The sequence below is a fragment of the Ptychodera flava genome, chromosome 8, assembly GCF_041260155.1.
Source record: "Ptychodera flava strain L36383 chromosome 8, AS_Pfla_20210202, whole genome shotgun sequence".
NCBI lineage: Eukaryota > Metazoa > Hemichordata > Enteropneusta > Ptychoderidae > Ptychodera > Ptychodera flava.
In genome coordinates, this window is record NC_091935.1 from 15,545,988 (window position 1) to 15,563,704 (window position 17,717).

Genomic DNA, 17,717 nt, shown 5'->3' on the forward strand with positions numbered 1-17,717 from the left:
CGATCACTATATTGTAAAATATATGCATGTTTTCTGAAGGGGCAATGTTTTCACAGATTAAAGACTTCTTAGGGCTACAGTGACAAGTATATACACGAATAATCAAGCATTTATTTCAGATTTATGCATCGCAGCAAGAACAGTCAAACTACACAATGTTCAGGGAGTGAATAAATTACTTTATTTTAAAACTCAGATGATATCCGAGGGAATATGATGACTTTGTTGTTTCACTTTTAAAAAGGGAATTTTCTGAAACTTTCTGTCGTAGAATCTCAAGTTCAGCCACAACACCTGCAACTATGAATGTTCATAACGATCCTAATTTATCACTTAATTTGCATATTTAAAGAATACACTCATTATACACTATGGATAAATGAATGCCATTACTTAAGTGCTTCAAGGCTCAGATAATCTAGAAGAACAGCAACAAAGAAGATAGATGTGCAGGAGATATTTTACAGTAGAATGAGAGAGGATTCAGATATATTTTTGGGACGCTCATTTTTACAGAAAAATGAGAGTGGGCATTAGCCATGTGCTGTAAAACTGGTTGATATTTCATTTTATTCTCAAAGCATAGTAAATGACAAGCAATATGGACAACATATGTCCATTTTATGATAAAATATACAAATATAATTCAATCAGACAGACAGACCGTACAGGTTTCATCAGATCAAAATGCCTAACATTTGGAAAAATGTTCCAATCATACATTGCAATTTGCACTGATGTCTTGCCAGACTATTCTGTATGCTCGATGCAACCCGAAATCAAACAATAAGAACTGCTCCATGATTGGAGCTCAGAATACCAGGTTGCCTTGACCAGCCAATCAAAAGACTGGATACAGATGGACTAAATGAATAGCGTCTGTCAGTGCTGATCAAATCTTGATAATGACTAAGAAAATGAAAATAGAATACCGATGATTTTTGTTCATACAATTTCAATATAATGATCTGTTGGCATTTGGTGTCACTGATGCTGTTAGTTTCTTTACCATTGGAAAATATTTGAATCACACATTATGTTTGTGGTTTTTTTACAGAACACTTGCCGACTGGTTGTGCCAGAGTGGACGCCTTGCAATCACATGGCTACCCAAAAGAAGCACTGAGGCTGGCTGTAGCTATCGTTCACAATCTGAGGTTACAACAGCTTAGACACCAAGATAGCATGGATGATGATGACGACGATGATGATGGTGAGCTTACACCTGTCCTGTTAGTTGCCCCTGTGGGCTTTGTTTTGTTGATGAACATTACAGTAGAGTTGTAGTATTAAGCAACGCTTTTAGAGTTCTGTGATTTTTACTAGCCATCATAACTGTTCACTGATTCACTCAAAGCATGACCGCAACCTGTCACCCCCCCCCCCCCCCCCCCCAATTCCTTGTGGAATGGTTCAACCTCCAAGTAGAAGAAAAAAAAATTGGCTGCACTGAATTGATGTTCTGAGAGTGGCTTTGGTTGTCCTATGGCAGTAGGAAGTTATTGATTCCATTCCTGTGAGAGTTACGAATTCCTTCTGAGCAAAATGAGAAATGACCACCATGTTCAAAACAAAACAAAAATTGACCACAAGTTATCCAAAAAGATGTTTCGCCTTTTGCATACTGAGCAATCACTAACGAATAATGTTCTGTTTCAGTTCCAAGCAGAGGCATCGGTGAGAGACTGCTGGCAATGGGGCAGAGCAAAGAGGGCTGGATAGGTCATCCACTAGACCCTATAGGGTGTCTGTTTGATACTTTGACACAGGCGTCAGTAGTACCCAAAGATGATACCCAACCCACAACAAGTAAGTCAACGTTGCTTTATTACGGTAAATAAATCATCGAGCCGTGAACTTGTCAGAAATACATACATTGTAGAATAATATCCTTTCTATTACGTTTTACTTGCCTTGCAAGAGCCGCACTTTGAATATAGAGAGACATACCAGTACTCTTTTCAAAATTTATTTCAAAATGTATATCATGTACATTTAGGAAGGAAAGTTGAAGAAAGAGTTAGAGACAGCAACAGAGGTTGAGAGGTCGAGAGGTAGAGGTCGAGAGGTAGAGAGAGAGAGAGAGAGAGAGAGAGAGAGACTTTCATACAAATAGCTGAATTTTTAACTATGACATATTTACTTCTCCTTATGCCTCAATTACTCAGAATCTAAGAATACATTTTTCCTTGCATAAGCGTTTGTATTTTGTTATTCAAGTCCTAGCAAATAATGAATCTAAATCATAGAATGTGAACACAATAGGCAGTGAAAATAGCCTTGTGCATAATTTATTTACAGCACCAGTCATTCAGTCAGCGCCATCTATATTTTAACATACCTGTGTTTTTAATTCAATAATTGTGGAGGCTTGTATGTCATTTACATGAAAATTATGATTGTGGCTGGCTATTGATGTTGCCGTAAGCAACAAAGCTTGTATTACACAGTGAAGCAAATTGAGTAGCCTGTATTTGTGACAAATGTCTCCGATTTCCAATGTGAAATGCAAATTTTCAAACTGCTATTCTTCTTTGCGGTGCAATAATTGCTATGCACATTAACCCTGTGAGCACTGTAATTTTTCCACCAAAATTTTAGTGCCATGTTTTAACAATTTTGTGAATTTTTCTACAATTTTTTTTCATAAATTTGGACCAAATGGATATCACATTTCGTTGGCTACAGATTTTATCAAAAATCTAGCAAAAATTAGAAAAAAATTGACTCTGGTATATTTTATAAAGACAACAAAAATTGACTTTAGTGCTCAAAGGGCTAAAGGGAAGGCCAGAGAGACTTTGCATAAACATGTTATTTGTGATATTGTTTGGTGTATTCTGTGTTGGAAATTGTTTGTTTACCACGGTTCTTATGCATTTTGAAATGAAAGAAGCTATATCTTCTAGAATTCTGTTTTCAATTCCCACTTCCAAAAATATGAAACACATTTTTTATAAGTAATGTAATCCAATCAATTTTACACGATTTAAAAAAAACCCGAAAATTAATTTTTCGTAAGCTGCTACGTAGGAATGACTAATCAGCCATGCAGTTGTCATGGCACGCAAGCAATCATGTCTTTTCTGAATTAGGCAGATTTTTGTGCGAGAAATTTGTGAAAGTAATATTTTAGCCGATAATTCAGAAGTTGCTCACAGACGGCAGTGATAATCAGTATTGATGTTCCAATTTGTCATGAAAGTCAAACTCGTAGAAACACGATAATGTAATCAGACGATGGGTATTTGTGTATTCATCTGAGATATTTATGGGAAGAATATTTAGATTTTGGTAATTTGCTGTTGGCCAAGACTTTCAGTACCGTGTGATTTCAAAAAGCTCGTCCTGCGCTGTGAGACTACACAAACCACCGAGAGTGATTTTAGTCATTTAAATGTACACCATACCGACTGATTGTAAACCTTTGGAAAATATTGAATTTTTTTCCCCTGACTGCACAGGGTTTTATCACATTGTGCCAAATATTAAGATGGCAGTAGAAACAAAATCGAATGAAATATGACACACTGGGCTTTTATCTAATAATAAATGAAGCGTGTAACATCGCAAATGCAGGAAATCACATCAGGGTTTTTTTTATTAAAGCCGGGCACAGATGCTGTGTTTTGTGTAAAATTGAAAATCCATTTTTCAAAATAGCAAGAACCATTAAACAAACTGTAAACTACCAAAAAAAAATGGAGAGAAAGAAATGGCGACCTGAGCTTGTCCTTGGAACAATTGCATACATCAACTAAATATACTGAATTTTTACTGTGCCCCCTTGTGGCACTAGACCTTGGTACATGCCCTTTGTTTTCAATAGGATGGATGGACCCATACATATTGACAGGGGTGAAAGGGTCCATAATCTCTTTCTTACGTGTATTGCATGATAGGAGATTTATATATTGAGTAGCTTGTCTTTGATAATTAGTAACTTGTTTATTTAGTATGAACAGGAAGATCTTGTTTTGAAGGTCGATAATGAAAATTCAAAATGATGTCTATGGGCAAATATTAACAAAACATTGAATAAAAATAAAAAGTTCAAAAACTCCAATGTTACTGAGTATAGATGTCTAGACTCAGAACAGTGCTTCTATCCCATTCAGTGATACAATAAATGGTCTGCGTTTCCCAAATTATACTATTAGTGCAAGATACGGGGCATATTAGTATTAATTTATGCAAATTATATTAATGAGCATTGTTTTGGTATTGAAATTTTATGCTTATGTTTCTTTATTGATGTGAAATATTCATCTGCTCCGAATTGTGCATTATATAAAATTATAAATTGTGTTGTCATCTTTAGTGAACAGTGTTACCTTGTTTAGATAATGCTGTAGATTAATTTTTAATCAGCAGTCAGTTTTTTCTTGTGTTTAGGGAGGGGAAGGGAGAGGGAGAAGGAGGGGAGGGTATGGATTGGAGGGGAGTGGAGTGGCAGTCACATGATCACAGTTTTCCTTAAGAGGATGGGTAGTGATGATTTGCTTTGTCAATAACATCCATTTCTTTGAAGATGGATACTTTACAAAGTACATCCTCTATCATCGTTTCCCAAGAATTTCCATCATCGTGTGAATAATTGAAAGCTTTTATGCATTAATGAGTACAAATGATCACTTGTCCTGTCAATTCTGGGAAAATTCACCCAGCAGAAATCATCAAGTGCAAACTTCAGTGCTTGACCTTCTGTATGATGCATCTCTTAGCATGTTCTAAGGAGTCAGGACAATTCAATTTCATCAAAACACGTCGTTTTACTGATTCAGGTATTATGCTCGCCTTGATTCGTACACGGTTCAATGCTTTCCTCCTTTCTGATCTGATTATCCAAACCAATATTCTATCACGTTTGTGTTTTTTTTATGTCTCAATGTTAATATTTATACCTGTTCTGTTTGCTACAAGTGCGTCATATCTGTCAACTTTTTTTTTCCTTCAAAGCTACTTTATCAACACAATTGTGCTGTAGCCGAACAGCCTGACAGTCCTCCTCATCTCCCCCTCCCTCCCCTGCCACCCTCTGTCATCTTATGTTTTTGCCTCATGTACAAAGAAATTACATACAAAGTCAAATATAGATGACTCCTAGTGTAAACATTGTTTAATATCTCTCTCTCTCTCTCTCTCTCTCTCTCTCTCTCTCTCTCTCTCTCTCTCTCTCTCTCTCTGTACAGATGAAAGTAGCAACTCAACTGGTAGCAGTAACTTTGCCAGCAGCTCATCGTTAGAGAACGCCAAGCCCAACTATCATCACGTAAAGGTGCCCGGCAGCTACGACCGCAATGAATCCTACCTCATGCTGGCCTTTGAAGCGGCTCTGATAGGCCTGGGACAGCAGCGCATAATGCCACTGGGGCTGTACGCCCAAGACAAGGCGTGCAGAGCTGAAGAAGAGTTGATAACCAAACTGCAGCAGATCAGCCTAGATCCAAATCTGGTGTCAGTCCTACGCAAACAGGCCTACCATCTCTTGGAAGGTGAGCTAACACTACAGGACTAGTATTGGAAGGAGAGCAGGGTGTTATCAAAACTCTTGTTGTGCTAATGGTTCTACTCCAGAATAAAAAGGACTCAACGTGTTCTCCCGACTCTACGGTTAAAAGATCATGTGACGGTGGTACAAAAAAACCCATGTGTATGTGTACAAGCGCGTATGGAAATACACATATCTCTATGGGCATTTGCGCACATGGGTTTGTTTGTACCATGGTCTGTTCGAATTCCGACTTTAGCCTATTGCAGGCTATTGTAATCCAGTGAGTGTGACCTTCGAAATTGCTAACAATTCTGCACAGTTTTCATATTTGTTCATGTTTCTATCTAACTTTTGCTGTGCAATCAAACTTTATTAGAAAGTAACGCAGAAACACAAATATCAACTGTCATAAGATTGTGAGTGACCAGCTAACAAGTCCCACACAATCACATACTGGAAGAGTATACCTGTATAAGCTTTATTGTCATGTTAAATCCTCATTTTTCTCCTGGCGGATTGACAGTAACTGAAAAGCTGAAAATGAGCTAAATGACCATACATGTTTCTGTTTGACTTCATCAACTAGGTGGTACAAAGAGTGGCCTTGGAGTTGGCATACCGACTGAGAGTGTCCCTATGCATACCTTCTCCCGATATCTCTTCAATGCACTGCTGCCGTTCGACACTGATTTAGCATATCGGATTGGACTCCGAGCCATGAGGTGAGTCTTCACTCCCCATATTTGGAATATAGAAAGTGGTTTTGCATGTACAGGCTGTCTCCATACCATTGTGTTGGGTCCTTTTCTCAATAAGTTGGTTATGACTTCAAATTTTTGTTGAAGTATGGTATATGTCGTATCTGTGGGGGAGGGCTTGACCAGACATTTTATAACTGGCCACTCATCACATTTCAGCCTACGGAATATTATGAACAGCAGTATCACGTTAAACAAAAATTAAAGTTAAACATTAAAAAAAGATTTGTTCTTTTGATATCCCATGTAATGGCAACATTTGTTATGATTGAATTTTGTCATTCAGATTACCAGTACTAGACAATAACGGTGAGAATGGACAGAATGGCGTTGGGTCTGTGGTGACAGGTCGTTACCCTCGCTGGTTTGTACTCGGCCATGTTGAAACAGAGCAGTGTGAGTTGGCCGTTTGTATGCTGACTGCCGCCAAAGGTGAGTTCTCTACGTTTGCTTTATGTCGTTATAAAGAAGGCATGTTTCAGTAGCTATCTCTTCGATCAGTGATAGTTTTGTATAATTCAAGCATGTAGGACTTTGAATAGGGCTGGATAGTAGATTCATGAAAAACTCATTTTGTATTAGTACCATGATTTCTTTGTTGCTCTTTTGGAAATGCAAGTGTCTTTTGATGAGTAAGAACTCTTCTGAAAGTGTTGGGAGGATGGAATATGTGTGCATACCATCGCCTCGTAGTTGTGTGAGAGAGTCACTGTGCAACTTGAAGCCATCCCATGAATATTAGTTTTTGACATCCATTGAAATGGCGGCCTCTAGTACTTTTTCCTGTCTGTCGATTGATTGAAGGAGTTCAGTGTCTGTTGCAGTCACAGTTTGTGCTGAGGTAAAGCAAGGTCAATGGTTTTTAATGTCTCCAAATGTGACTTTTTTGCAAACGATGTGTGCAAATTATGTGTAAGAAGATGTGAACACTATCGTTCGGTCTCACACCTCAGTTCATTTTGTGGTAATGGTTGATCCATCACACTTCCAAATGTTAGCTTTAGAATACATTGTTGAATATTTCGGAGGGAGGACCTGGTTATTATGTTTAATTTAAAGGCAGTCAATTTTAGGATAAGCTCCCTAGAAGATGTTTTATGCATTTAAATGTGTGCTTGTGTTTTTTAGGTGATCCACGACGACTTAGAAAGGTGTTGCAGTCGGCTCAGCAAAACATACATAGTTCTTCCCACCTATTTAAACTTGCTCAAGATGTATTTAAGGCAGCTACGCCTGTCGACGGACCAACCCACCACTCTCTACTGAATGCAGCTTTTGAGCTCGGTCTCCATGTCATGAGGATGACGCTCTCAACCCTGAACTGGCGCCGGAGAGAAATGGTCAGATGGATGGTGACGTGTGCCACGGAGATTGGAGTCAGTGCCCTCGTCAGTATTATGCAATCATGGTACACGTTCTTCACGCCCACCGAAGCCACGTCCATGGTGGCCATGACCGTGGTCTCTCCGAGCACGGCTCTGCAGTTACGCCTCGATTACCAGCAACAAGAAGAGCTGGCGTCCTGTGCACGGACTTTAGCACTGCAGTGTGCCGCCAAGGACCCGCCCAACTGCGCGCTCTGCGCCCTGACTCTGTGCGAGAAGGACCCCATCGCCTTTGAGACTGCTTACCACATAGTCTTTGACGCAGCCAATGGGGTGATGAATTCCACCCAGCTGTTCACGGTGGCCCGATACATGGAGCACAGGGGCTACCCGATACGGGCGTACAAGCTGGCTTTACTGGCCATGAGGAATCTTACCCTGGCCTACAATCAAGACACCCACCCGGCAATCAACGATGTCCACTGGGCGTGCGCCCTCAGTCATTCCCTTGGCAAGTCTGAATTAAGTGCAATGATACCTCTGGTGGTGAAAAGCGTACAGTGTGCATCAGTCCTCGCAGATATACTTAGAAGGTAAGTATCACCACGTGTTCCATAGGCCATTCGTCCAATTAATCCATCTTTCTGCTGACTTGGGAATACTTGTGCTGATTTCCTGTTAAAAGGGAATGTCATCAAATGATATTTTAGAACTTGAATAGATTCACTCAACCCTCAAAATATCTTGTGAAATTCCTGTTTGTCAATTGCAAGTAATGTTGCTTAGGCCAAAAAAAAATTATTTGTTTCTGCTCAGCACGCATCATTTCAGGACCTGTGCGTCATGTCTTTTTTGGGGGTCAGGGGGATTACATACTCACATCAGTACAGTTATCCCTGATATCCCTGTTTGCATCGTCCAAAAATGCTAAAAAGAAAACGGAAGTATTATGCAGCCAGTGATAAAAGACAATAACTGTTGCATCAATATACCAAGCCAGCATTGTCCTGGGGGGGGGGGGGGGGGGGGGGGGGGGAAGAAATTGCATCATTGCATTACTTTTGCCAAATGTCAAGGACAAGTAAAAATTCTTTGTTTTTGGCCTTAGTAATGGCATGAAGGGAAAAAAAAATGAAACTTCAGATCAATCTGTTCTTTTCGTTTGTTATGCAGGAGATACTTACATGTAAATATGATCATGGTTTCTAGAATTCTGTTCTGATAAGATGTTATTTTGAAAGTGATTGGTGAAGTCAGAAAATATGTGTCATGTCGTCAACAGAGACACCACTGAATTCAATTTGGACTTCTGACAACTCTATTCGCTGCAGGGGTATTTTAAACAGGAACTTCCCCTATAAAAGCCGGATTGTCATAAATCTATGCAAATGTTAAAAAGCCACGCTACTGATCGGATGTGCCATGTTTGGTCTCAAGATCCCATGATTTTGCCATGTTTCAGGCGTTCATTGTCATTAAAATCTTGCATATGATGTCCATCAATTTGTAGCGACTAAACTTGAGTCGAAAATAAACTGAAAAGATGTTCCGTTTATTTTCGGAGAACGCATATGCTTCTAGTTGTGTTCACTGTAAGACGATTTGACCCCTCTTTGCATATGTCACGAAAGTGCCCATCATGATTATTCAAATTTATCATACGGTCAAAGCGATGCTTTGAGAATTCAAAAATTCCCGCCCTGTGTATGCAAATGGCTGCGTCATCAGTAATCCCCCTATTGTGCGCCCACGGTCCTGTAATTTCCGTTTAACATGGTTTTTCACAATAATTTTAATATTCATTTGTATGAGGACAGCACTGGTAATAAAATAATAAACAGTTTTGGTCTATTTCCATACAGATGTACCATTTCAGCTCCAGGAATAGGAGGCCTCCCGACGGACGCCGCCGTGGTAACAAAATTCTCTCGTACGACAAAGCGCCGCTTCGCCAGTTGCTGGACGCTGCAATCACTGCATACATCAACACTGCCCACTCCCGGCTCACACACATCAGCCCCCGCCACTACGGCGACTTCATCGACTTTCTGAGCAAGGCGAGAGAGACGTTTCTCCTAGCGCACGACGGCCACATCCAATTTGCCAAACTGATAGACAATTTGAAGACAATCTACAAGGGCAAGAAGAAACTGATGCACCTAGTGCGGGAGAGATTCGGATGACATTGGAAGTTCATAACCAATTGCAAAGCAATTGGTTTTCTTGAGAGTTATGGGAAACAAGCTAGCCCTTCATATCAAGAGAACTGACTATCTGCTCTCCCCAACCCTGTGCCGACTTGTTTTATTTTTTGTTTTCCCTCAAGAAAACCATTCATGAATGCTTTACCCCGGTTATTTGTGTCTCTTCAGTGAAGACACTGTAACTTTCTGTTCTGGAAAATTTTCCTGAATTCTTTATTCTGAGACATAATCACAGCCGTAACGCTTGCTCTATAAGCACAAGACATAACTAAAGTTTCGCTTCCTGTGTGAATTTAGAACTGTAGTTACAAAAACTAAGACCTACTTTGTACCTGCCACCCCTGTGACTCAAGTGGTATGCTCCACTCTCCATCCATCGGGGATGGTCTTGTCGACATTCGCAGCAATAGATTTGAAAACATGCAGCATAGATTCATACATAACCATCCCATGGACAGACTTTTTAAGTTCTGTCTGTTAGAAATAAAAATCTTCAAAAATCTGCTTCAGGCAAACAAAAAAATATTTCACCCCTTGGCAATAACGTGATTATGTATCAGACAAAATTTGCATTGAAGATAGAAAAAGCTTCATCATCATCTTTGGCATATTTTATTTCCTGTTGTGTATGATTTCAAATTTATAGCAACACATATAATTTATAGATCGATTTTCAAACACTTTGTCTAAAATTGTGCAGACTATATCATCTTTTAAATGTCAAGATTTTTTAAAGTTCTGTCCTCTTGTCGATGGAAAATTTTATTTGAATGACTTTGTCTGAATGACAAATTTTTTGTTCAAGAGCTTGTTGTGCTCATGCAACGGGAGATGATTCATTACAAATTCGCTGTGATTTCTCATTTGCTAATTTGAGCTCAGTCGTGAGTGTGCGTGACTAGTTTTGAAGAAATTGGAGGAGATTTTGAAATGTGAGAGTATTTTTGTGATCAGTGTAGGAAGACACTGGCTTCATGAAGCCTGTTGGGATGAAAAAACAGGAAATGATCAAGATCTCGCATTTCCTTTAAGTTCATGACACTGAGATGAACATGAATTTCAAACTACACCTCCATGTATCAATTTAAGGTAGTTTGAGCCTGGAAAGTGAAAGACTCCAACTTTTGCTCAAACTTTCCTGCAGGTATCAGTTTAATAATGACGGTATCGCTTTGGATAAAGTGGGTGTTGTCAAGATGAATGGGAAAAGACATTCAAGCTCTTGGAAGCAGGACATGAGTGAGGCAAGATGTTACGATGATATATCATGATTAAAATGCTGACAGCTGAGTCAAGTGAAATCTGTTCATTGATTTTCTTGTACAGTACATAAAATCAGTGACGACTCCCCTGGCTCTAATGCGAAACCATGGATAACTGACACACACATGACATTCTTAACTCATGACCTTTGACCTCAAACTCACTCCCTCCCTTCCTTCCCTGAAACGAAAAGTTTTGAAGAGCAAAAGTCCAACAGTGAAATTCATATGATGTGAACTTCCCCTAAGCATGGCGAACCACTTGACCTGTTCACCCCAGTGCCCTGTGAACAGGTCCCCATTACTATTGATAACAATTGGTTTGGGCCAAACCATTGTGGTGAAAGGGTTGAATAGGTTGTTTGAAACCTGAATTGCTGACAGGTTCTTGAACAATAGGCTTTTCAAAACAAAATGGGAATGGTGATTGATCATGATGCATTTTTAAACAATTTCCGTGTCATTTTTGTGAGTCTGTGCACAATAATGAAAATAGAGCCAAATCATCTCCCACTGAATGCAGTTAGTTTTGTTTGTCATGTGTGTGTGTTTTAAATTACCCATGGTGCATCACCTCTACACAGTCTCTCCCTACCTCTGTAATCATTAATGGGCTGAATTTTATATACCAGTATGTATTGTCTCCTGACAAACGATACCAATGTTCTGAAAGGCAGCATCAACAATTGTGTATAATGTTGTCGGATATATATGTGTAACTTGGCTAGCCATCTGTATTCAGCAGTAGGTTGTGGTGTGTGTATTGAGTTGGGCATAGGAGGGAGGGATGCTGTATTGAAATCTGTATCTTCAAATCCAGTTGTATTCACTGTACTACTACCTCCCAGCAATCAACCAAATACCTGCACCGTGCATTCATTTCCGACAAAGTCATTCAAATTTTCACTTTTCCAGAATTAAATGTATGATAAAAGTTGTCTACCTCATGGAGCTGAAAAATGAGACAGAGAGAAATAGGGTTCTTGAAGATGTTCATGGGAGGGACTCGTCTCTTTGAAAAAAAAACTACCCCACCTGAATTTTGTATTTGTATCTTTTTCAGAATAAGCGGCAGAAAATTGTGACTACTAACAGTTCTTGAAATTTTGAATGTTATTTGTGGAGAGATAGAGAATTTTGACTTTGTTTTTTTATATCTTTGCAAAAATTTATGAACTTCCAAAAAGTCTTTAACCTTTTCACTGCAGTCTGGCATCACAGTTTTCTGAATGTTGTGTGACCTCTGACCTTGTGGTCAGAGGTGAAAGGGGAAATAATAAGTGAGAGAGAGAGGGGGAATATCCTAGATATAATCTAGTCATAGTAAAATGAGTATGATAGGTGAAGTTTTGATATTGTGCGTGGTACACGGAGTTGTTGAAATGGTTGAGTGTCTACTACCCTTGTGTCTTTCTGTTTTTTGAGTACAGAACTGTTAGAAATAGAGATTTTTCTTTCCGTACAGTGCTTTGTGTCTCACAAAAGATGTGGAGTTTGTATAAGAGCAAGGGAAGACGAAAAATGGGTACACTTTTGAATATCTACTGCGATATTTGAATGAATTGTGTATCATGTGAAAATGTTAAGTATAAAAAAGACTCTAGTCTTGGAATAACATGCAAATTTTTTGACTGTCTTGAAAAAAAAATGATAATTTCAGTGGTAAAACAATTTCTTCCACATTTCTGTGTAAATGAATGTATCGTTTTGTTCAGTAGACTTTGAAAGATTTTTGTCTCAACAAAGTATATAATCTATGTGTTTAGTGATACTCGAATTCCTTGATGTAAGATTTCATAATAAAAGCTTTGTAAGAAAAAAAAAATGTGAAAAAAGCGGATGAAAAAATATATGAGGAAATACACCCATTGCCAGGGGGAAAGAGCAATATATTTTCAGGAGTTTACTATTGAAACCTCACTGGTAATGGGGGAACTTCATAATCAATGTACATCTCAATACGATATTCCTGCAGTGGCAGGTGGTGTGTGTATAACGGTACCGAGTTTCAAGTTGCTGGGCTTTTTCTTTGTTAGCGTATATACAGCTCGAGAATTTGGTACAGAAAAACAGACTGTTTACAACTGCTTTTTTTATCGTTGTTTGAAAGAAAACACCATTAACTCTACAGACGACATTTAAGTTTTGTAGATGACAGCAATTAGAATGGCTGTACCTTGCGTTCTTGCATTCCTGTGTTTTTCTTCTTTCATTCAGAGGTTTAATGTATCTCTTTGTTTCGTACGGACAGCCTTGTTGAATTCACAACTTCCAAATTTCTGTTGTCTGGTTCCATTCTAGAACGGCAGATGTCAAGATCTAGGGCCTGTTTTTTTTCTTCATTTTTGGTTTTGGTTTTGAAGTAACCAATCACAGCAGAGCTTTTATGTGGGCCTGGCGAGAGTTTACTTAGCTGAGATACTTATATATATATATAAATAAATAATATATATGAAAGAATCTGATTGGTCATTGAATTGAACATAGTATATTGATTTCAACGACCAATCAGAGATCATGTTTTGTTTTGTTTTTTTTTAGGCAGAGAATATTATTCCTGTGCATGGTCTCTTGTTGGTTTTTTGAAAATTCATGCACTAACCAATCAGATGTATTGTAAGTTATACAGAAGATCAAATTATGGAAAAAACAATCTGATTGGTCAGATGGTATATTTAATCAAGATTGCAAATATGCAGCATTCATGGGGATTTATTTTCGTGTTTACTTGTTTTTTGTAGTCAGTCTTTACTCATATTTGGGATCAATTTCCATGTTTAAAGTATTTGCAATTTATAATTTGTTTTTAAAAAATGTCTGTATGAAGCTGTACAGAGCGTGGTCCAGCGGCATGTGCATATGGCATGAATGCGACAGTATAAATTCGATTATTTGCTATCTTTGTGTACTGTGTCTGTGTGTAGTCAAGTTAATTGAGTGGTCACACTCCCCCTGAAGACAACTTTTCTTGCTTTCAGTCGTTTTTTGTCTTCGGTAATCTCCTCTATGGTTCATTTGGATAGTCAAATTTCATGTTACTTCAAGAGTTCTGCATTAGTGATTTGTGTATCAAAATTAATTTTTTGCAAGCGTCAATGAATTTTGGACCGTTATAGTGAGAATATATGGGTTGGTTGGGTTTTTATTTTCCAAGAAGGTCAAGCCGAGAGCTCTAGAAGTGAATTGTTTTTACTGACAGTCTGAGCTTTATGTAAATGTTGAGCAAAAGTTGAGTGAATGACCTTCCTATGCAAAACACAGTGATGTCATTCCAATATGAGGTCGTGAAAGGTCGCCTCTAGAGCTTTCTCCTAGTTCCTATCCTTGCTGAGATGCATGGTGCAATTGTCTTTGTGTCTCTCAATCCAAGAAATGTTAAAGAGTACACACTTATGCATCAAGGACGCTGTTTAACCTGCTCACCCCCGATTCCCTGTAAACAGGTCCACACTCACCATTGATAACAATGGGATTGGGCCAAACCATGGAGGTGAAAGGGTTAAGCATCCGTTTTTCCAGTCAGTTTTTACTCTGCATTGTCTTGTAATCTCAATCTAAGTTACCTAATTTGTCTGCAAAACTCAGTCATGTTTGTGTAGACCTGTTCATTCATTCTGTTCAATTCCTGCTGTATAAAAAAAATCAATTTTTTTCCGTTTGAATGTCAGCAAAGCAGTGACCACCAAGACGAATAAATAATCAGTCAAATTTCTATTTTGTATTTCGTTTTGTAGGAAGCATACTTCTTTTTGTTTGTAGGCAGGGAAATGCCGGTAAAATAGGGATACAAAGTCAATAACAAGACACCGCTTCATAGGAATAGAAATGTGTATATCTGTTATGTTTGTGCTTTTGCTTCAATTTTTCTGTGGTTGTTGTTAAATATTTAGTGAAGAGTGTAGAGATCACACCGATTTATCCAGATTGCATTTTTTTCCTTCACACCAGACTTTCATATTTATTTGCAGAAAAGCTGAGAAAAGCCTACAAGAAAAATTTGAATGAATTTTCCAGAATACTGTAATCAAATATTGAAAATAAATTATTCCAAAGTGGATAAAATAAAACTTATTTCAGTGGTGTGTTTTCATTGTTTTGCAGTGTCTGTTGAAACCGTTGAATGCGGGTTGTGTTGTGGTGTGGAATTTAGTTTATGGAGAAAAGCAGGGAAAGAAACATTGAGCATTTCTATGCACGTTCAGCTGTAATGATGGAACAGCTGATAAATATCCACTGGGAATCATTCCTTTCTGTGGAGCCGTGAAAATTTATCATAATGGTGTTGACAAAGGTGAATTAAGTAGTATACTTGAACTCCATCCATATGGAATTATAAAATATTGAAACTTACAGTTCCCGACCCCAAATGTGGCTTGGATAAGAATGCGTAAATTTGATTTAAAATAAGGGAACAGATATATTAAAAACTTCCAAGCATATTTTTTTATGCAGGTGTCAAATTATATACAGTAAAATTTCTTTTCCATCATTGAGTAGATGGACAAAGTCAGAGCAAAGATATTGTCAGGCTGTTTTCTTCTTCTTTGTTTTGTCAGATTACAGATCAGCCATTTTGGATTTATGAACAGTCAACATAATACGCATTTCTCACAAGCATTTTCTCAGAAAAGGCACTTATCAACCAAAAAGTAGACAGCTACAGAAAGAACACCATAGAGTGACATTCACTGTCAGTTTATTGTGATGTACAGAAATATCGAGATATTTTAAGAGTGAAAATACTGAGAATTTTTTTATGCTGGAGCTCTGTTGGTGATTGACACCATGAATTCCAATGAGTTAAGTTATTGGTACATTTAAACACCCAACACATGTCTTTTATAGCTCCACACAAATGTAGAACCCCTAGATATTTAACAATTTTTCCACAACAAATCAAGCATACCATACCAATGTGTTTGTATATGAGCTTTGTATTGTTGCACTTGTGATGCATTATGGGACATCAACAGGGGTCAATGACCAGTACATGTACAAGCTATCAGAAGCCTTGGCAAATCTATAGCCTACTGGCATTGTGACTTTAAAAAGTAAAATTCAACACGAAATAATAAGCAATGGTATATTCTGTAGTCTACTGTGTATATCATACCTCGATATTCTCAAAACGCATCTAGAAACGATCTTCCTCCACTCAGTAGTGCGGAGCTCAGAAAATGTGCGTTGGCTTGGTGCATTGGCAAAACTTGCAACAGTTCTCAATAAAAACAAAAGTTTGCTGAACAATCGCCGCATGGAGGCGTACTTTACACTCATCAGAGCTTTGCATCTCTCATGTCTGGGACTTGCTTGGTTTTGGTGTATAAATTTGATTCAGGTTCACTATCACTGTTTTATTAACCAGAAACGAAATGCTTTATTTATCTGTTATATCATGACATTATGAATTAAGAAATCATAGACAAATTGGCGAATTTTTTGAGATAAAAATTTTGTAACCAGCCAAATGTGGAAGACAAATATTTATTTCTCAAGTACAGAAGGAACAAAATGTTTATTTGTGGGGAGGCTAAAAGAAACGGCTCAGAGGTATGTAATGAACAAACTTTAGTATAGTGGAATGGTCTCTGGAGTTGGTTGTATTTTTGTGTGCAGATATCTTTTATCCATCGAGGTAAATTGTTTCATATCTTTCATAGAAAATACAGAGAATTATCTATCTCCCTTTGACTATTGCCCGCTCGCACAGGTTGTTATTTCAATCCCGGACAAGAGACCTTGGCAAGCAAAGATGCTCTTGACAGATTCTTTAGGGTAATCTCTCAGCAACTATGCATTGTTGATAGTGACCATGGCAGAGCTAAAAACTTTGCTTTGCTTTTGAGAGATACAAAGACCAAAATTGCTCTTTAGTAAACACTGGGAAAAAATTTGGATCTCAGTGTTTGCCCAGTGGGGACTGACTGACATATGCAAGGGCTGGGATATTTCAATGTACAGCACAACAAACAGAGATTTACAAAATATAGCAATTTTGAACAGCAGTTTGGCAGATTGCACTGCAATTAGTAGATTGCAGGCAACAGAAGGCATGAATAGCATATGTTGAAAATTTATATTTGCACTTATAGTCTTTGTGTTTGTCTTGGTTGGCAAGTGATACAGGAGCAGCTGGGTGGGTTGAGTCCAAGAATTGTTCAGTATAAACTTTCCTTTTTACATACTTTATGTTATTCTAGCATTATAAAATGTTGAAATTGAAGGAAACAGAGATTAATACAGTTAGCTTTCTTTTTAATCATATTTCTGCATCCCAAGGTACAGGAGTGTGAGAGAGAGGCGTATTTTGGGATTTACCAGTACCGTAGTACGGTATGTGCACATGGAAATGAATAGCGCCCTCTATGAGCTGACTGCCTCTTCCTCTGTCAGCTATATTCTTAATATTGCAGACAAATTTACCCCGTGTCACAAGTACACTACATGACCAGAACAATTTATGAGAAATCCTTTGTACTATCAAATAATTGCAAAGGGCGAAGGTCACCATGGGATAGTGAACAGGCATTTGTATGTATGGTACAGAGAGAGAGAGAGAGAGAGAGAGAGAGAGAGAGAGAGAGAATGAGTGATAGAGAGAGTCTACGAAACGCACACAGAGCAGAGAGAGAGGCAAACACCATGAGAGTAAGAGTTACATGATAAAAGATCCA

The 17,717-nt window shown here is 38.2% G+C and overlaps 1 protein-coding gene across 1 annotated transcript in view; it reads left to right on the forward strand.

Annotated features, from left to right (window-relative positions):
* LOC139138609 (zinc finger SWIM domain-containing protein 5-like) overlaps positions 1–9,941 on the forward strand; it is a 64,424-nt gene extending 54,483 nt beyond the window's left edge. Inside the window, 8 exon segments of the mRNA XM_070707048.1 lie at positions 1,058–1,213; positions 1,660–1,809; positions 5,193–5,495; positions 6,081–6,216; positions 6,539–6,684; positions 7,381–8,170; positions 9,440–9,476; positions 9,479–9,941. Of these exon segments, the coding sequence (XP_070563149.1) occupies positions 1,058–1,213; positions 1,660–1,809; positions 5,193–5,495; positions 6,081–6,216; positions 6,539–6,684; positions 7,381–8,170; positions 9,440–9,476; positions 9,479–9,760 (2,000 nt within the window). The 3' untranslated portion in view covers positions 9,761–9,941.
* Positions 9,942–17,717: the final 7,776 nt, after the last annotated feature.